At 41.8% G+C, this 21,632-nt stretch overlaps 1 protein-coding gene across 3 annotated transcripts in view; it reads left to right on the top strand.

The window, feature by feature from the left end:
- Positions 1-14,902: 14,902 nt before the first annotated feature.
- LOC131234351 (nucleobase-ascorbate transporter 12-like) overlaps positions 14,903-21,632 on the top strand; it is a 68,111-nt gene continuing 61,381 nt past the window's right edge. For 2 of the 3 annotated variants that reach the window (XM_058231168.1, XM_058231167.1), the window contains exons 1-3: positions 14,903-15,557; positions 15,680-15,777; positions 16,378-16,548. In XM_058231168.1, coding sequence (XP_058087151.1) covers positions 15,065-15,557; positions 15,680-15,777; positions 16,378-16,548 — 762 coding nt within the window. In that variant the 5' untranslated portion in view covers positions 14,903-15,064. The remainder of the gene's footprint in view (positions 15,558-15,679; positions 15,778-16,377; positions 16,549-21,632) is intronic. The other variant, XM_058231169.1, reaches the window with a different exon arrangement.

Below are 21,632 nucleotides of genomic sequence, written 5' to 3'. Positions count from 1 at the left end.
GTAGAAGGATTAAGAGAGAGAAGAGAGAAGAAAAGAGAGAGAAGGAGAGAATAAGAAAGAAGGAGCTTGATTGCTACCAAGTCGAGTTGACTCGACAAGGTCAACTCAGTTAAGAGAAGTCGAGTCCGAGTTTGGTTGATTCCGCTCCCTGTTGGATGTCCCAATGATGAATGTGAAGGAAGAGAGAGAGGAAGAAGAAAGGAAAGAGGAAGTAGGAGAGTTGAGGTTTGAGTCGACCTAATGGGTCAACCCACTGAGTCCTATCTTAAGTTAGGCCATTCCTAGGAGATTTTCGATTTGGTGTGTCACACCCCAAACTCGGAAACCGGGCTCACAAAATTTTCGATCGCCGAATCCGGCGCCAACAGCCTCCGTAGAACCCCATTCTCGGCTCCCGGTACTTATTTACCAGGTTCCGATACAAGGGGGATTTCTAATATCAATTTGATTCGTAATGAGTATAACCATAAGCATAACCCATGAACATAACTACAAGAACACCATCACAAAATCCACTATGATCAAAACTTTGAGTACAATGCGTATGAAAGGGAAATACAAGATAATGATAATAATAGAAACTCCAAAAGCTCGACTGCACGCTCCAACTCTAACGAGGCTACGGCTGCGTCCTGGCGTCACCTGCACGCACTGATCGTGTATAAGCTTATAGAAAGCTTAGATGGTGGTGTACGTGTGTGCGCAATATAAGCGTACTCAGAATGCAAGGTCAGAGTAATGCAGAATCATGATGATGAGTACATGAATGCAATCAGCCGTACCAAGGCTATGCGGTGCAAGATATGAATGCTATTGGCCATAACACGGCTATGCGATGCGAGATACAACTCAAGCATGCCAATCCTCATCATATATCAATACAGTTCTCATTCTAGATAATCACCAGGGTTTAGTATACTCCAAATGGCACTGCCGCTCTCCTAGCCACACAGTTCAAGTGAGCGTAAGAAACCTCACTATCCACCTGGCCAATAGTCTGTCAATACCTATCTGGCACGTCGATAGCGGACCCATTCACGAGCTGGTCAAACTCAGCCTAGTATTATTCCTTACTCTTGGGCAAATAAGGCCACACCCCTTTCCAACCAACTACGACACAGTGAGAGATGCGGCCTCCTGGTATTCGGCCCTCGTGCACTCATATATCCACTCGATCTTGATGTTGGAGTTATTGTCTAGTACCATCGGATTTAGAGATTTTTACCCAGGGACATCTATGGCGCCCCGATGCTTAGTAACAATATTTTCGGTATCCGATCCTGCCATGTACGATGTGTCTGTGGAGGTCATAACCCTGATGTAGCTAGGGCATATAGTAATCATGTCATACAAATGTGAAGTGCATGAATCACACTACTAGTCATGCAAGAATCCTGTGCATACCGCGCGCTCATGAAAGGCAACTCCACCTATCTGGGAGCCCATAAACAATCTGCCCGAAGGCATATGCTATGACCGGTCACTCCTCATATCAAGCATACATATGATGCGTATGAGCATGAATCATGGATCTAAACTAAACAATTTATGTGGTGTTGAGTTATGTTCATAACGAAGATGGGCTTAGACGGCCTACACACTACAAGTATGTGCCTATTAATGGGCCTTAGGGAGAGTGACAATGCGGACATTTAACCAACATTATCCTTACAATATGGACGTCAAACCATCATTGCTCCCAAGGCATAACCCGCTATAAAGGTCAACACATAAACCATAGTGGAATCACGTTATAATAGGCCTCATGTACATCCCATTGAGCCTCGACCCATGGGCCTCCAATACATCAAATGGGCCTCTTGTACATGAGTCTTGTATATATCAAGATGGGCCCCAACGGATGAGCCACAACTACATCAAAATGGGCCTAATCACATGTGCCTCATATATATTAAGGTGGGCCCACAACAACAAGCCTTATACAAATCAAGGTGGGCCTCAACAATGGGCCATATCTATGGTAAGTGGGCCACATCACTTAGGCCACATGTATATCAAATGGGCCGCACCCAAATGTAAGTGGTGGTAAGGATTTCCACCATTTAAAATTCCCAAGGGTTTAATGGTGGACGTTTAAACCCACTGATTCCTATAATGTGGTCCACCTGATCCTAGATCTGTCTCATTTTTAGTCTCGAGCCTTAAAATTTTAATTCAAAAAAATGGTTGGATGGTTTAGATGCAATACGTGCATCATAGTGGATCCCATAGGGATGGGAATGATGGATGGCATATATGAGGTACATACCTCATGGTGGGGCCCACACTAATGGAAGGTGTGGATCACAATACATACTGTTTATATGACATCCAAACTGTGGGGCCCACCATAATGTTTACTTTCCATCTGACCCATGGATAAGGTCACTCAGACCTGGGGGCCCACCGTACTGTTTATATGACATCCAAACTGTTGATAAGGTCAGTCAGACCTGGGGCCCACCGTGCTGTTTATATGACATCCAAACTGTTCATAAGGTCGGTGGAACTGGGGCCCACCGTGCCTGGTTCTTTGCTAGCCAGACACCTGTCAACCAACCATCCAGTAACTAGAAGTTCTTTCGCAAGCCAAGCTAATATGCCTTGATCCGCCCTGAGGAGAATCCGAGTGAAAGCAGCAACCAGAGTGATAAATGAGATGGTTCCTCATGGTATAATAGAAGCTGGTGGGAAACTAACTCAACAATCCTTTCTGAAGGACTTCTGTGACCCACCCATACCATAAGGTAAGGGTCAGTCATCCATTCGTACTATGATCAGTTATGGAAGGAAACAAGGGAGTTGGCTGATAAAGATGGACAGTCACGATCGCGTAATATCAATTTCGAGGCCTCGTCATCGAAAGCGGCTTCCAATTGCTCGGAAATTCTCAGCTATATGGGGGGCTTGGATGGTGAGCAAAAACAATTGATCAAGAAGTTGGTCTCGAAAGGTGTCAGCAGGTGCACGGAGCCGGAGCCCGGCATGTTCGCCCGCTGGGCCGAGTGTTCGCCCACTTTAGAGTCTTCACCTTTAGATAACAAAAAGTGTCCGCCCCATCAGTTATTAGGTCGCCAAACTACGACGAGAGTTTCGCCTTTATTTGCCATCCAAATTGTTCATAAGGTCACGTGGACCAGGGGCCCACCGTAATGTTTATTTTCCACCCAACCGGTTGATGAGGTCACGTGGACCTGGGTTGAGGAGGAAAAATAAATTTCATATTGATCTAAAACTCCTGGCCCCAAAAAGGGTTTCAATGGTAGACGTTCAATCTTCACTGTTCTATGTGATGTGGGCCACCTGAGCATCACATGCGGCTGATTTTTGGGAGGGGACCACTGTTAGAAGGGACCCAACAAATGTATGGTGTTGATCATCAACACACATCAGGGTGGGGCCCATGGTTGGGGCCGTGGGTCCCTGCCTCCACCGTTATATGCAGCGTTAGCTGCTCTTTTTTTTGTTTTAACATATTTTTTGGGTTTTTCCTAGTTGGGGCCCACATCAGGGAAATTCGCCCCATCCATTGGTCTTTTTGGGTTCACTACAAACCCGTCAAGTCCAATATTGGATGGGTTTTGATGTATGGAAATATCGGGGTATATTTTAACGGTAGAAACATTGTTTTCTATACTATGGTCCCCCCTGATGATCAGATTACCCTCATTTTTCGGCTCAACGCCTAAAATGGGCTGAGAAATGGAATGGACGGCGTGGATTATGTGTATACATCAAGGTGGGGCCCTCATGAGCGGACCACCCCAAATTTATTTATTTATTTTTATTTTAGCCTATCAGTACACGCCCATGCCAGTACACGCACTCCATGTTAGCCTACCTTCACGTCCAGAATCCAGGGACGCTAGACGGCATGAATATAACATAAGCATCATGGTGGGTCCCACATGTACGTGGCCCACCTGTTTGGATCACCTAATACTTATGTTTTTCCTTCCGTCCGGGCCCACTAATAGGCTAGATGGTGTAGATCCAACACATCCAAATGACGGGTCCCACATGAAGGTAAATGGATTAAAAATATATACTCCATGGTGGGACACACACACCCCTTTATCACCATCACCATTCAAAGAGAGAGAGAGAGAGAGAGAGAGAGAGACGGTGATAGAGAGACCCGGCCACTATGGGCCCCTCATGGATACATCACATACATCAAAATGGGTCCCATCAATAAATGGGCCCTCAAATCATGAAATCAACGGTAGAAACTCAAAGATCACCCACCTCTAGGCCTTTTCCTTGCTCCCTTAGGCTCCTAAGCTCCTTGCCTTCATCTTTGATGGAGGTTGATGGGGTTTCGATGGTGGGAATGATGGATGAGAGGGTGGGCCACACTTGGCTTTGGAGAGAATGTTTGGACGTATGAAGTTTTGGGGTTGCTTGGGAGATTTGAGAAATGAGAGAGAGAGAGAGAAGGAAGTAATAGATTAAAGGGATGGGATGATGTAAGGAAGGGTATGGGTTTATTTGAAAATTTGTAAAAGAGGTATGGTTGTAGTTGAAATTTTGTAAAGGGGAATGGTGAGGGGAGAGAGAGAGAGAGTTGACTTATGGGAAAGGAGGGATGGGTTGTTGTACTTAGGGGTATGGAGTGACTTGACTTGTACTTGACATGAGTGATTGATTGATTGATGGGACATGTTATAGAGATTCTTTCGGAATTCGTACGCGTGGCGTTTTCCTCGAAATGAACATGGGCCCACATCTTCTAGCCTGGGTATCAGTTCGTGCGTGAGTCACGGCGTTGGAACCACGGCGACGACGCGGTCACTAAGATACAAGTTTCGGTTCAAACTAACTTCGGTATGCGGGACCTGGTTTAGGATCTCGCGTAAACATCGGATACAGGTCGAGGATTGCTGGAATTCGACCGAAAGGACCATGGAAGCCAACGGAATGGTACGAACTACGACACGGGTCTTACATGGTGGCTGTGTTTTGGGGTCGAGTTTGGTTCAACCATGAAACATTGTAGCCAAGCTTACACCGTGCTTAATCCAGGTCGACACCGGGTTTGACCAAGTCACGAACCAAGTCAGATTCAAGTCTAATTAGGGTTGAATCAAGGACTCGATCCTAAAGTGCATACACGCATACTTACAACGATAAGCAGCAATCTGATACGAAAGGCGAGGTTCCCCTTTAAGCCTTCCACTTAAGTTCATTAATTTTGTTGTAGATGATGTTATAATTCCTTGTATGTAGTACCTCTTAAGTTACTTGATTAATCTACTTGTCTCCCTACACAAATATGCTAATTTGTTGCACTATTAACTCTCGAATTGAATATTGACATGTCTCTTTAATTCTAGTAAGCATGAATGATTTGATTGCTACATGTTATCTCAAGTTTAAAATTAATTAATCAATTAAATGTTTACCACTTGTAATTACTTGATGATATTTTGGAGGTCATCGAACTATTGGACAATTTTGTCTAATGGATTAAATGGAATTTGTTGTGAACTTACCATCTTGTGGATTAGTTGCGCCTATATAGCTTTTGGGGATATTACATTTTACCACATCCTTTAATGAACTATTTGCCCTATGTGGATTTGATTGAATATTACCCTATGTGGCATTGATGAAATATTTACCATTTTGCGGCTTTGATTGTTTATATATAAACTTGCTGATTTTTGGGTCATTATGCAGAGTTCTTTATGATTTTCGAGTGAAGCTAGAGTTCACGTGTTGATTTTCTATTTATCTTGTATAGTTTTATATGATTTTCTGCTGAAGTTGGAGTTCATTTATTGATTTTCTAATCACCTTGCGGAGTTCCATATGATTCCTGGGTGAAGCTGACGTTCACTTGTTGATTTTCTAGTCATATTACGAAGTTCAAATACAACATGATTTCCAGGTGAGATAGAATGTCACATGTTGATTATTTATTTATCTTGATATGTTCACTTGTATTGTGACTTCTGCCATTTTTTCTCAGTGGTGGAATTATGTTGGTTGGCTATATTATTATGTATATGATCATGAGTTAAATTTTTATTGTTGACTGTATCTCTTTTTGTGTCTTGCAAACTAGATTATGAATGTTAGGTGTGTAATCTTAGAAGGTATTTCCCACTGCGATAGCCATTGACGTTGTTAAAATATATCAATTAGTGCAAGTGTAGAGTGAGCCGATGTCGTTCACCTGGTTGCTGGAAAGAAGTGGGTAGTTGGGGAGCTAGACTAGGTCCTAGTGGAGCATACCGAGCTTCATCATTACTTGATAGATTTCCATTTTAGATCAGTGCACTTTTAATATTTGGGTTGTATGATTCTTGTATGAGCACTAAATCTGGATTTTTGTTATGAATGGAAAACTTTTACTCAATACACGGTTTAATCCACTAGTAATTGCTACTAAATCTGAATGTTGACAAGATTATTTAAATTTAGACTTTAAATTTTAAAGTTAACACTCGGGATTTCGGAAAACAAGTAGTATACTTGAGTTTCAAAAATCAGGGTGTTACAAGTTCTCTCATTTTCCCTTAAAAAAACTCAAAAAAAAAAACTATGGAAATAACATTGTTTCGTGACATGGGGTCTAATTAACTTCATTGGTTAATGTCTGTGGGGCCTACTGTGAGCTTTGCGACTCATCTATCTATTTTGTGATATAATGCTAGGGCATGGTGTAAGACCCTAACCCAAGTGTGCACGCCATTCCTTTAGGTCTCGCGGTCATACCGTTCGAATCCTGGTGACCCACGACCTACGGATAGTATTTGCAGTCATCCTTAAGTCCGGTCACGTTGACCCGACTCGGATCGACTCGAAACCTATGCCATTGCATCCGCATCGGCGACGCAGTTCCAACGCCACGTCCCGTGCGTGAAACCGACGTGTACATCGCAAGTTATGGGCTATACTCAATATGAACCATTGATGTGGATAGTGGACCCCACCTTAGCTCCACACATTTTCCCATGTGGTGTGGTGATGTCATGCCTATGCCTAGGGTTTCTAGAAAGCCTACAACCCTATAGCTAGAGCCTACCATACCCTATGAGCTTTAGTTGTATCTCCCTAGCTAATGATTCATTTCTCTATCCTAGGTGAGAGAGACAATCATTACATTGCTTTTCTAGCTATAGCTCCCTAAACCCTCTCTTTCCCTCTCATTTCTCTCTTACTCTCTCTTTTCTCCTCTTGCTAGCAAGCCCTCCAATGTCCCCACCCCTTCATATTTTCCAACCATTTCTCTCCCAAGTACCCTCCAATCCAACCTTCCTTAACCCATCTCACCCTTAGAATCATCTTCCTTGGAGCTTGTAGATGTTGGTGGTGTAGCTTTGGAGTTTGATCTCTAAGGTGGGTTGCATGTAGTTTCAAATTTTAGATTTTCTTGTATCTTAGTTGTTCTTAATCCTTCCTTTCATGTTGGAGCTTGTGGGGCCCATCAAGTGATGGTGGCGGCCCCAAGACTCCATGGATGTGGCTCATAACTCACCCTACATTTGCATGCATGTTTCATGCAAGGAGCCATTCTCTATAGACCCCTTCATAGCTTCTTCTTTATTTAATAAGGGATCTTTGGGTCATCTAGACCCTTGATCCTTGGTGGAGATTGCATCTCCACCATAAATCTCCAGTAGAAATCCTATGATCATGTAGATCTTATATATCTTGTGATAGTGGAATGTGTATGCATGTGTGATGAGGGGAAGGGCCTCAATATGACAGAGACCCTTCCCTTGTGGCCGAACCTTTATTTTTTTCTTTGTTGATAACCTTCGGATCATGGGTGTCTGGCCCACCTTGTGGACCAAAAATATCTAGACCGTCCATGGAGGGTGAATGTCCATGGCAGTCCACCCTTGGACGTGTGGCCCCAAAAATGTACCTATAAGGGGCACATGCAAAGGGGTTTAGATGATGGTAAGGGTTTGGATGTTTATGGGGCCCTCTTGGGTGGTTCATACTATAATTTTCTTGGATTAAATCTCCTTTTAAATAGTGTTTATATTTATTTATTTTTAGTTATATGATGATGTCCAGAACTGTCTGAATAGATTTTTGGGTCATCTTGAGGCTAGATTTTTAGACTTTTTGTGGGGTGTTTATTTCATGTAATACATGTTTCTTGAAGGTATGGACCCCACCTATAAGCATGTCAAATTTCAGCCTTAACTGATCTCATTTGGGCCTCCAAAAGAGTGGGCCAATATAGGTGCACTGCCAGATTTTTTGCTGTACAGTCCAACAACACAAAATATTTCCACCTTATGGACTCCCTCTTATTGTATACACAATGAGGGACCTTAGCCCTCAATTTTCAGAATTAGAGGCCCTGGACCCACTCCAATGGAGTGCCCAAATTTAGGACAACAACATGCATTGCAAAAATTTCTTCCATACCTTGCTGTCCTCTTTGTGTTTGCAGCATATGTTGGGCCCTAGCCTACTGGACTTGTGCATGATTTTTGGGGCCCAACTCTGATGTATCTGGAGGCCCATTGGGCTATGTTTGTAAGGCCAACTAGCTGGACGAGCAAGCCTTATTGGACGTCCAACTGGTGGACGTCCAGCATGGCTGGCCGTCTAACGTTCTGGCCCACCATGATGTATGTTTCGTCCACGCCGTCCCCCATTTTTTGAGTGGCCCACGTGGAGGTTGGGTCCACCCTTGGTGGACATCCCTTGTGGGGCCCACCATAGGGACGTGTGGAGCCCACCTTGTTGAATGTATGTGACCCGGGCCATCTAGGCCTTAGACCGCCCAGGCCTTGGGACGCCCAGGCCTTTGGGCCATTGCTGGGCCTGCAGTTCAGCAGTAGACCCACCTGTTTTGTGTGCCACCCCTTTTTCTTCATTTGGTGGGCCCCCTGTAAATATTGCTGGCCCTTATAATAATGATTTCCACATATTATAACAAGTTTCTGGGCTTCAGTAGGCCCAAGTGGTTGGGTGGACTGAAAATCCTGCAAGGGCCCCAAATGAACATTGTTTTGACTGAAATTGCATTAGATGTAGGGCCCATCATATTGAGAAATCTGGGGTACATGATGCACACTTATATCTAGAATTTTCTTGGGCTTAATTAATGCATAGTTGGGCTACCTTTTGATGGTTTTTTGTGGACCCAACTATAAACCAGATTTTGGGACTTCCTAGTGGGCCCCAGAGTGGGCTGGAACGTCCCAGCTTGGCCCAACCATATGTCGGGTTAACTTCCGCCATTTTGATGGACTTATGAGCTGAGATAAGGGTGGTATTGGGCCCTTGGTTGCCCACTTAAATTGCTAGTTATTGGGCTGATGTAGTGGGGCCCATTTCACCGAACTTAGACTTATTTTCGGGCCATGTTTTATGCTCATGGGCTGCCCATTAAGTTCAACTAAATGCATGAGTCCTATGGCCATTAGGACTTGGGCCTTGGGCCTTAAATCCCCTCTTTGGGCCCATGTTGTTGAAGATAGTATTGGACCATTTTTCTTATGCCTTTATGTGGGGCTTATGTATGTGGTTTGGATGTGGGCCTTAGGCCTTGTAGCTATATGGATTATGGTTGGTTATGCCTTTTGGGAAATTGTGGTTAAATGTCCCCATTATGGACCCCACTAGGCCCGTTTATATCTAAGTGTGGTTGAATGCCCACCTTAGACTCTTGTTAGGCCTATCTTTATATTTTTAGGCCCATAGCTTTTATACTTAGTCTCGTGGGCTACCCTAGATAAATGGGCCCCCACTAGAGGTTATATATTCCTTATGAGAGATTCTATAAGTGCCTAGACCCTGCTTGGTTAGGTAGGGAGTACATCTTCCCATTCACCTCATTGGCACCCTTATTCATCTTCATTGCCCACTCCCATACGCATCACATGCATGCTTGGTTGAGGTATGATTGACCATGATTGTGCCATTGTGTAGGACGTGTTGGTATCTCCCCGAGAGATGGAGTTTCCCCTCTTGAGCACAATCGATGCTTAGGATTGATACATGGGTGATTGTGTGATTCACGTAACTGTCATTGTATAACATGTGGATATTCGCCCTTGCTCCATCAGGGTCGTAGCCTCCATAGATATATTGTGGATGGTCATGTGTGGACACCAAAAATATTACTTGAGCATTTGGGGCGTATAGGATGTCTCTAGGTGAAAGCCCTTAAGCCTTCATGGTACCGAGGAGACGCCTTAACGCCAAGACCGAGTGGAAATCATGAGCGCCCGAGTGCCTTATACCGTTAGGCCGCGACTCCCACTGTTGTGAGGTCGGTTGAGATGGAGTTTGGCCTTACCCACCTGAGTGAGGGGGCATAGCTATGCTGAGTCTGACCAGCTCGTAAATGAGTCTGCTACCGTCGAACCTCGCTGGTGATTAATTGTCCACAGGTGGGTAGTGAGGTCTCCTACGTTCGTTTGACTGTGCGGGTCTTGGAGAGCGATAGTCATCCTGCAGTGTACTTGACCCTGGTGGATTCCTTATGATGGAATTGTACTTGATGTGTGGATTGGATATGAGGATTGACATTACTTCGCATTGCATTGCCATCGGCTGTATAAGCCTTATATTGCATCGCCTTGGTATGGCGCCCAATACTCATGAATTGCATTGCATAGCCCTGGGTATGGCTTACTGCATTCATAGCTTAGCCCCGGTACGGCTAGTATCATTCATGTTTTCTTCTGGATTCTCCCCTATCTTCTTCTGAGCACCATTGTCACATACCTTCATCGCCCTCTGAGCTTTCTATAAGCTTATGCACGATTGATGCGTGCAGGAGATCCTAGGTTGGCGTAGTAGCGGTGGGGCATTGGATTGGCGTGAGCTGAGGACTGGTTGTAGACCTTTCTTTCCTCATTTTGATATTATGTATTTCCCTTTGAACCTCATGTAACTATAAAGTTTTAATTCTTAGTGGATTTTGTAATGTGTTTCTTGTGGTTATGTTTCTGAGATTTACTTGCTATGATCTTGAGTATGCTCGATTGAATCAGATTTACGATATAGAAATCCTCCTTATAGGATCCCAGGATCGGAACCTATCTCAGGAGCCGAGAATGGGGTACTATGGAGGCTGTTGCGGCCGGAATTGCCTATCAGGTTCCTTGTGAGTCCGATCACCAAGTCCGGGGCGTGACTCATAGGCCAAAAATCAACAAAATTTAATCCTAAGGTGGACCACAACTTGAGAAACCCTATGGGAATGGACTTTTTTGGATAAGGCTGAAATTTATATCATATTCCTCTGGCGACACGTGCGACTTTATGAACAGTCCGGATACGAGTGTAATGGATTAAAGGGAGGTTTCAATGATGGACATTTTATCAGCTGGGGGCCATATGAAATGACGGGTGCCTACAACTGCCTTTAAGATGTTGGGAAATGTGAATGGGCATTTTTGTCCAAAAAACCTTCGAAAATTGTCTAACGTCTTAAATAAAAAATTCAGAAGGCAGCTCAATCATCCAAGTAAACCTTGGTAATCAATTTAAAAAAAACATTAAAATGAACTACATTCATCAACAACATTGGTGATGTAACTCACTCCATTCCTATATAAAAAGAACTTCATGTAAACGCTTATGACTTGCTCAAGTTTTGTCATTTCAACGAATCATTGGGTCAACTCTAGATTCACAAAAACTCACTAGAGTCTTGTTTTGATTTTAATCCTTTGAGTCTACACCAAAATTGATTAAATTGATAGGGTTTTGTAACCAACGTGACTTGGAATTCCCAATCAACTCACCAACGTTATATGAGGCAGTGACCTAGGGGTCCTTTGGCACCCAATTTTTTTTTTTTTTTTAAATTATTATTATTATTATTTTTTGGGGGTTTGGATCAGAGCGTATTTCAAATTTAGGGGATTACAAATTCTCACATTTGGTAGGATGGATTAGAGGGTATTTCAAATTTAGGGGATTACAAATCCTCACATTTGTTAAGTTTTGCATTCCCTCCTTTTTGCTTGGATTTCTAATCCTCTCATTCTTTTTCTCAATTTGAAGGTAGGATAGTCACGGGGTACCATATGTCTCACTAATCCACTAATCTATTGTACACATGGGCACTGATGATATATATCTCAAAACAATCATGTCTGCATTACTAAAATTACTTTAATAATAAAATGATTTGAGCAATCCAAACATTACCCATGTAAATCAACAGTTAAAAATTGGTTAGCTGCTTGGTTGTGATCCTATGCTTGTGACCCATTTGAGGCTTAAAATTTCATCATGTTTTGTCAAAGTATTCAACGAGCTTATTACAATAATTGTGTTAAACATTATATTAATATACTAATTAGGAATATAAAAGTTGATTTAGTAATTAAATTCAAACCTATGTAAATATGCTACATAATTTAAGTCCATAGTTACTTTTGGACTGCAGGAATTTCCAATTTAGAGTGTTAAACACAATTGAAGAATTTCCAATAAGGTATTCCGAATCCATGGTAATCCAAATCCACGGTAATCCAAATCCACAGTGGCAAACCAGGCCACCTGGTGCATCTCATGATTGTTCTACGGATGTAGCCCTTTGTTAAAAGGTAGGTATGCCGCGTGCGTTACGCGGCTATGGTTCCCATTGTCAACACCATGAGGTAAGCAGAACATATCTCGAGACGTTGAGTTGTATGATATACGGGCAGCCTGTGAGGCTTAACATGCATTACTGAAAAATTATATACTTAGCATGCATTATCACAAACTAAATTTGTTAAATTGTGTAACCCACTGCCTTTTAAGTCCCAGTCCCTTTTTGAACAATCCCACCCGCTAAATGATATTTGTTGAAATAGTATTATTGGATATTTTCATTTTTAACCGTCCAATAAATATGGATCTAACTAATTGTCGTAACGATACATCTGCACTTTCAAATATATTTTGAACTATTGAATTTGACTTTTAAGTCATGCATGCGGTGTGCAAATTATTTTTAAGTACTTGCTTACCAACTTTCCCACTCTACCCGAGCATCAACGTTTTCTTCTTTGGAGCATCAAATTCTCTGGAGCTGATTAGGTGAGTCCTCTCTTGCCAAAGAGGGTGCGACCCTTGTTGTGGGGCCTAACCTTCTGTATGTTTTTTTTTTTTTTTTATCTACACTATTTATCTGTTTTTCCAAATTATTTTAGAACACCATCTTAAAAAATAACCAGATTTAATTACAAGGCGGACAATACCATGAAAATTAGTGGTGATTGATCATTAATGGGCCATAGATCATTAATGGGCCATAAAAGTTTTGGATTAAGATGTTATATATATATTCTCTTCACCAGTGTTTGAGTGAACTTATTAAAAAGTTGGATGGCAAATAGACACTAAGGAAGCATTAAGGTGTGCTCTAAGACATTTTTAGCAGTAGATTGTTCAGTAAGGAAACTTCAATAACCACTGTTTCCTATAATATAATACACCTAGTAATGTATCTGCTTCATTTTTTAGATAACATCATAAAATGATCAAAAGAAAGACCGGCGGAATGGATATATAATACATACATAAAAGTGGCCCCATGGTAAGGATAACACCGGCTTGCGTGAGGCCGAGTCTCACCTAATCCGCTCCGGAGGAATGGATGCTTTCGATAAGAAAACTTTAACAGGCAGGTAGAGTGTGAAAGATGATAAGCAAGTACTTATAAATATCTTACTCATGGCATACACGGCATAGAAGTCAAATTGAACTGTACCAAAAAGCACAGATGTATCGTCAATCGAGAATAACGACTAGTTGGATTATGCGACGGTTAAAAATGAAAAAAATCCAACAGTACTGTTCCAACAAACATCATCAAAGAGATTATTAATGGTAGGCTGGTCAATCACCACTGTTTCTGTGGTATAGTCCTCCTGATCTGCTTTATTTTTGGGAAAATTTCCTAAAATAATCTGAAAAAACGGATGGGCGGCGTGGATATAAAATACATACATCAAGGTGGGCCCCACAGTAAGGGCCGCGCGGTCATGGGTGAGTCCCCGGTCTCACCTAATCCACTCCCCAAATCCTCAAGCCTCATAGGAAAAAGAAAAACCAAGAAGAAGACCTGAAACGTATCATCAAACGCCGAGCATAAACGTGCATGCAAATGGCAACGTCTCATATGGGTACTACATCCGTACCGTTAATGGTGGTCACGGCTATTGCTATTCTCTAGACCTAAAACAAGCTCGTCCGTTCATAAGGTGGGAACGACGTATATTAAGAAACGGATGGTTTATAAAAATAACAACCAACGGTCTAAATTCATCGTACATTTGTTGTCCATCCTACTAATTTTCCATCCTTACTTGTTAGAATGGAATACAAGCCCTAGATAAACCATATTACGAACTAACGTTACAGATCCAAGACACGCAGTCCAATTGGGCGCGTGTGGGGAGTATGCGCTATGCGCTTGAAGATTGGAGAAATCGGGACATGCATTGCTCGTCACCAGAGTCTTGTCTCCCAAACAAACGCATGTAGTAGTGCTACTGTCACTCTCGAGTTCGTTTTACCTATATCGCGACTGAGAGTTTTCATAATATGTCGCCCCTTGGGGCCTACAAGAAGAGATTTTCAGATGATCATAACCGTTCATCATCTATATAGTTTCATCAATGAGATATTGTATGATATTAAAACTTCAAAAATCGATCACGATAATGTATTTCTGGAGCTGAATTTCAACATCGAAAGTGGTCCTTTCAATGTTTTAATTTAATCTATACGAAATGATGGAAGGTATCTCAAATTCAAGTAGTTTTTATTCCTTTTGCCCTTTGATTATAGCATGTACAACATCTATGGTTCCAATCATAGGAATATTTTAGCATGTGGGCTCCAGTGGGGGCGACACATAATGGCCGTTATCAATTGCGACATACGCGAAATGAACTCGCCTTCTTCTCTCGCATTGCATCATCCGAATACTCCGCGGCGAAACGGATTTTCCTCACTCTCTCTCTCTCTCTCTCTCTCTTCCAAAAACCTCTCCAAAACCCTAACCAGAGCTGAGATCTACTCTCATTCCTCACATCTATTTAATGCTTCTTTAAAACTGGTCCCTTTCCCCTCCAAAATGTCCAGCTCTGACGCTCCAAAGCAGCGCCCCCGACCTGGCCCCTGGCCGCCGGCGCCACCCGCCGACCCTCCGCCTTCAATGCCGCCAGCGTCGTGGGCGAAGAGGACCGGCTTCAGGCCCCACCTCTCCGGCGAGACGACCGCCGGAGATTCAGGCCGGATTGTCGCCACCGTGAAGCCGAAGGAGCCGGAACTCCCCCCGGATCTGGAATCGGGTCGCCCAGCAAACGGAGTCAGCTCGGAGAAGGAAAGAATGCCGGCGCAGCAGCCGTTGGATAGAGATCAAGCAGTGACGGTGAAGAAGAAGAGGGAGTCGGATGGAGGCGCTCCTGGAATGAACGGTCCGGTCCGGTCCGATCCCACTCCATTACAACCAAAGCCTAGCCAGGATGCAGAGGTTGTTGATATGTTGCCGCATTCGCATGATGATGAAGGGTTCACGGCCCGACACTCTCATATGAAGTATGAACTCAGAGATACTCCTGGCCTTGGTAAGCTTTTGGAATCAATCAATTAAATTAACTAATTCTGGAACAGATTGATTGCTTTGTTGGAAAAAATATCACTTTTTATGGTGTTTGGTTTATGATTTTATTAATTTGTGAATTTTCAGTTTCGATCGGATTATTTGGATTCCAGCATTACATTTCGATGTTTGGATCTTTGATTCTGATTCCGCTTGTTATAGTTCCGGCAATGGGCGGCACTCCTGTGAGCATTTCTCTTATGTATATTGATATTTTCAATTGAATTTTGGGTTGGTAATAGGATTTCACTCTAACTTTTAGTGCAAAGTCCTTTGCATTGGCAGCGGATCCCACCTTTGTACATCATGGACTGTTGGATTGTTAAGCGTGCTATGGATGGCATTGCCCCATTTCCTTCTCTCCACCCTGATTGTGTTATCCCAGTTTGCGAGTTCAAGAGCCTGCAAAATGGATGATTAGATCAAACATCCATGAATTTTCAGATCCAACAATCCATGTTGCTGGCCCGTTGCCAGACAGCTGAATCATCCTATTGGGGTGATGGGGTGGGGGGTTATTGCAACCCATAATGGACCTCACCTGATTCCATCGCCCTCCTGCATGACAGGTCGGGCACACCATCCAGTTAAGGATTTCGCATCAGTCCCTGGTAATTTGTAATAGAAGTTTGGAGTTTTCAACAAAAAAGATGTGTACCTCAAAGGTGGGGATCGTGAGGTCTGTTATTCCATGCAAAGGATTAGTCTGGAGTTGTATCACAGGATCGTTCACTGATAGTTTGAGGTAGAAATTTTGATGTTGGAGCTAATAGGTGGAATGACAGGAGGATACTGCCAAGGTGGTGTCGACCGTGCTATTTGTATCGGGGTTGACGACGCTCTTGCACACGCTTTTTGGATCCAGGTTGCCATTGATACAGGGCCCATCATATGTGTATCTGGCTCCTGCACTGGCACTAATACATTCGCCTGAGTTCCTAACATTGAATGGGAATGTAGGTGTCTTGTCTCCCATCTTGCTGTTTCAGTTTTATGATCCGTTTATGTATATTTCTTTTCATGTGATCATGTTACTGTATATATATATATATTTTGTGTGTGTGTGTGCATGTGCGTGTGTTGTGGCATGCTTTGAGTGCATATATTCAATTTAATGCCAAAAGCATCCTATCCTATGTACCATGTTATTAGAATTCTGTAGGATTTATCTGTTTTGCTGTTATGTGCCATTTAGGGCGGATACATTACTGTTAATTTCGTTAGTTTTTTGTCCTTCTGTTGGAAGAGTAAGCAGTTATATGTCTTTGTTGAAAACAATTGACTTGTAAGATCCAGTGCTTTCAGCATCTGACATGAGGTTAGTCATTGTGATATGTTTGTCACGTCTAGATATTGGATGATGGAAATTATAAAATCCTTAGATATTTTTGAGCTGATCTTTGTGCCTTTAAATGCAAAGGGTAATTTGTGGAGGTGTTTGGGTTAGCAAAATTTATGTCATAGCATAAACCACATGTCTACACAATCGAGATTTGATGAAAAATAATAAATTAAGCATTTTGTCAAACAATCACACAAATGCTTATCTGTGTTTTGTCTTCTGGGAGGTTGCTAATTTGGCAAGGATGGTTTTCTTCTTCTTCTTCTTCTTCTTCTTCTTTTCGTTTGTTTGGATATGGAGGGGCATCAAGTCCCTTGCAATTCAAACCATTGAGTGACTCAGAAGGGGGACATGGAGGGACAACAAGTCCCGCGCAGTTCAAGCTATCGAGGACTCAGAAGAAAATAGAAGAGTGGGAAAGGCGTCTTACCTAGAGAAGGGATTCCTCTCCCTAAGCTGTTATGGTAAGTTAGAACTTAAGTCTGGAGACTATGAGGAGATGAATTAATGAGTCTGAGCATCTTGCCTGGAGAAGGGATTCCTCTTCCTAAGCTATCATTGTAAGTTGGGACTAATTTTGGAGACTAGGAGGAGATGAATCAATGAGTCTGAGCATCTTACCTGGAAAAGGAATTCCTTTGCTTAAAGCTGTCTTGGTGAGTTGGGACTTAACTCTGGAGACTAGGAGGAGATGAGTTAATTAGTTTGAAAGAAGGGTAAAAAGTCCATGAGAGATCCCTTTTAGTCCATTCTCCAATGACATCTGCAGTCTTCAAGGCTAGAATAACAGATTGTGGTACTGCCCACTCTACCCATTACAATGTAGCCTGCAGGCATATCGCCATATTTGTGATCTTCATTAAATGGTTGAATCCTAGAGCATGCCACGTCTGCCCCCCCTTTGGGTAGTAAAACATGGTTTACCATGTTGAAAGGGTGAAGAACCTATTCAGGAAATAAGATTCCACATTATGGAGTGGGAACCTTAACTGTTTGGATTCAGTGAAATGGTGGGAAAGGAAACAGGGTTTCTCGAGAAACTATCTTTTTGTTGTTTGTAAACACCAAAATCATAGGAAAGGAAAGAAAATTCAATTTCTCACGCGGCTAACATTGCCCTTTTATTTTCTCACCTAGACATCTGAGAAATTACATTTCCTTTCCTACGATTTCTCGATAGCCAATTAGGTGCTGCATGCCTCACCCAAGACGGTGTGGCCCTTACCATGGGCCCACCTTGATGCATGTATCCTAGATCCATGCTGTCCATCCATTTTTCCAAATCATTTTAGTACATGAACCCAAAAATGAAGTAGATCCAAATCTCAGGTGGACCATACTATAAGAAACAATGGTGATTGAATGCCCCATGATTGAAACTTCCTAGGGTCCACTGTAATGTTTACTTTCCATCTGAATTGTTGATAACGTCACACAATCTTGGATGAAGATAGAAAAAAATATCACCATGATCCAAAACTTTTATGGCCCGCAGGAAGTTTTTAATGATTAGTCACCACTGTTTCTTATGGTATGGTCCACTTGAGATTTTGATCTGTTTCATGTTCGGGATCATGCCCTAAAATGATCTGAAAAAACAAATGGACGACATGGATATAGAATAACATCAAGGTGGGCCCCACGGTAAAGTCCTCACCATCTCGAGTGAGGCCATTGTGGTAGCTAATCCTTCCATGTTTTCTAGGAATTCGATTCATCAGTGAGTCCTTTGTATGCACGTGGTGTAGGTGGGAGCTATAAAATGGGCCATCATGATGTATGTGTTTTATCCATGCCGTTCATCCATTTTTTCAGCTCATTTTAGGGTATGATCCGAAAAATGAGGCAGATCAAAATCTCAAGTGGACCACACATAGTAAACAATGGTGATTAAATACCCACCACTAAAAACTTCTATGGGGCCACAAAAGTTTGAATTAAGCTGATATTTGTGTTTTCCCTTTGTAAAGGTCTGTGAGTGAATCAACAAGTTGGATGGCAACTACACATTATGGTGGGCCCTAGAAAGTTTTTAATGGTGGTCGTTCAACCACCTTTGTTTCCCATAGCATGGTCCACCTCATATTTGGATATGCTTCATTTTTTTGCTAATGCCCTAAAATGAGTTGGCAAAATGGATGGACGGCTGGATAAAACACGTGCATCATGGTTGGGCCCATAGATATTTTCCACTACCAAGGTGGAATGGAAGGATCACTATCGTATCCGACTTAAATAGGGAGCGGATCACCATGTTCTCTATGTCAAATCCACTTCTTACATCAGCATCATTCCACCACGTTCTCTATGTCAAATCCACCCCGTACATTAGGATCGTCCCTCAATGTTAGGCACTAGGACAAAAAATCAGCCTGATGCACAACTTAAGTGGGCCTATCCACAAGAATCTATGTGGAGTTGTGGACAGGATGGACATATGTTTGTATGTGGATACCAAATATTCCATCTAAGCCGTTGATCAAGTGCCCTTAGGGTGAGGCTCACATTGCTTCCTAAATCTTTAAGACTTGAAATTGCAACAAGAGAATTTCTCAAGAAAAATTTATTTTTTCAAACGTATGATATGAAAATAAACCTCAATTTTCTCAAAAAAATGTTGTTGAAAAACAAACATGAGAAATAATATTTCCTTTCCCGTACTTTCTTGGAAATAAGGTTTCTCGAGAAATACAATTTCCTTTCCCACCCTTTCTATAAATCCAAACAGACCCTTAGATGTTTCCATGGGATACCACTACGTGGGCATTTTAGTTGGTGCATAACTATGCCGGGGAAAGATGGAAAGGAGTTGTAAACACATGGCATTGTGACATGGTTTGGTGCATATATATACAAAAGCCCAAAGGGGTTTTAGAGCCTCAAACATGGAAAATACCCAAGTCCACTTGAGGCACCGAGAGCTACCAAAAACCGAGACCTTGACCATGTGGAAAGAAGGCCATGACTATCGCTGTAGTGATGGGGGCTGAGCGGCAGCTGATTGAGTGGGAAAGAAATGAAGAGGGCAAGAAAAGAAGGTTTAGTGTTGGGATCGGGTTTTCTTGTGGTTTACGAGAGAGGGATCTTTCTTTTTGGATGGAAGAGACTAAGATTTTGAGTATAAACTTAAAGAAAGAGATTGGGGAAGTAGAGATAGAAAGGAAGGAAAGGGGAATAAAATGATATGCGAGAATGCAATTAGTAGGTGTCATTACTAGAGATTGACATATTGTGAATGATACAAGGGGAAGAAGAGAGATGGGTTAGAGGACCCGCTCTAATAGCATGAAAAACCTCCAAGGAATATAAGTGATTTTTTTGATTGAATAAAGATGACTGAATACACAAATTTAGTACCAGAGAAGCTTTTAGAAATCTTCTCAAACTCATCTAGAGATATTATAAAGATCTTCTCAAGCCTATCTAAAAAATTCACTACCAAAAAAACTTGTAGAATTACAGATTACAAGAATACCCTCATAGTACATATTAGAAGAATGCCCTCGTAATACACATCATCCCTTAGTGTCAACCACGTGGTTGAAATCACAACCATTGTCATTTACAAGCCATCATGGAAGCGGTGCAAGGTCAAAGACCTCTGTGATCTTCTCTCCACGTGGCAAGTGGCAACAGGCTGCAGCTTGCTATACGTAAGTATTCATTAAATATTTTGAAAGAGTTGGGTGCATCCCTAATCTCCCTTATTTGTAAAAAGAGGGTGCATCTTGTCTTTTACATTTTAAACCAATCACCTTGATCGGCGACGCTTACAAGATATTGGCAAAAGTATGACTTTCAAGACTCCAATGTGTATTGGGATCGGTTTTCTCACTCTCACAAGGGGTGTTTGTGAAGGGGCAACATGTTTTGGACCTTGTTCTAATAGCTCACGAGGTTTTGGACCTTGGAGAGAAGGGGATTTCGATGCGGAAATCGAGATCGGAGAGCGTATGGTACCAAAAACCCAATTGGTGAGTTTTTGCTATTTTAAACAGTTTTCTCTTGTTTAAATTGTTTGGAATTTGTGGAATGATATCCAAGATTTTGCGTGTTTTGTATGCTGAATCATGGATTTAAACCTTCGATTTTCAAATTTGGGGAAAAGGGGGAATTTGGAGAATTCCAATATCACCCATTTAACTTGCACTTAGTGTGGAAAAATCATGTGAGAGTTCTTGGAGGTTTACCTACGGATTGATGGAACTTTTTGGAATTTTTAAAAAGAGTATATATATATATATATTTTAAAACTTAAAAATATCAAAATTTAATTATTTAAAAAAAATTAGAGAAACTAATTTAATATTGTTTTTAAATAATTGCACTGTATGCAGATATGGTTTTCGAGTGCATTGGTTGTGTTTTCATGTCTTCTAAGATTTAAACTATATGAATTGATTTTGAATATGGTTGCGTCACCTCTGTCAGATAATTCATACTTTAAGACCCTATATAAAGGAAACCTATCATGTGTACTTGTTTTTTGTTTTGTTTTGTTTTGTTTTTTGTTTTTTTGGTGATTTTTGAGTTCTAAGTGTGTACTAATGTCTTTTTTAACATCCTTTGAAGTCTCATTGAAAAATCCAACCATTTTCCCAATGTTTCCAAAAACGGTATTACGCTACGCGATGTATGTGATATTTCCCATGTGATTGCGGATATGTTTTCGATACCAAAAACACTGGTTGAGAGACT

The sequence above is a fragment of the Magnolia sinica genome, chromosome 19, assembly GCF_029962835.1.
Source record: "Magnolia sinica isolate HGM2019 chromosome 19, MsV1, whole genome shotgun sequence".
Classification (NCBI taxonomy): Eukaryota; Viridiplantae; Streptophyta; class Magnoliopsida; order Magnoliales; family Magnoliaceae; genus Magnolia; species Magnolia sinica.
This window is presented reverse-complemented; position numbering and strand designations above follow the sequence as displayed.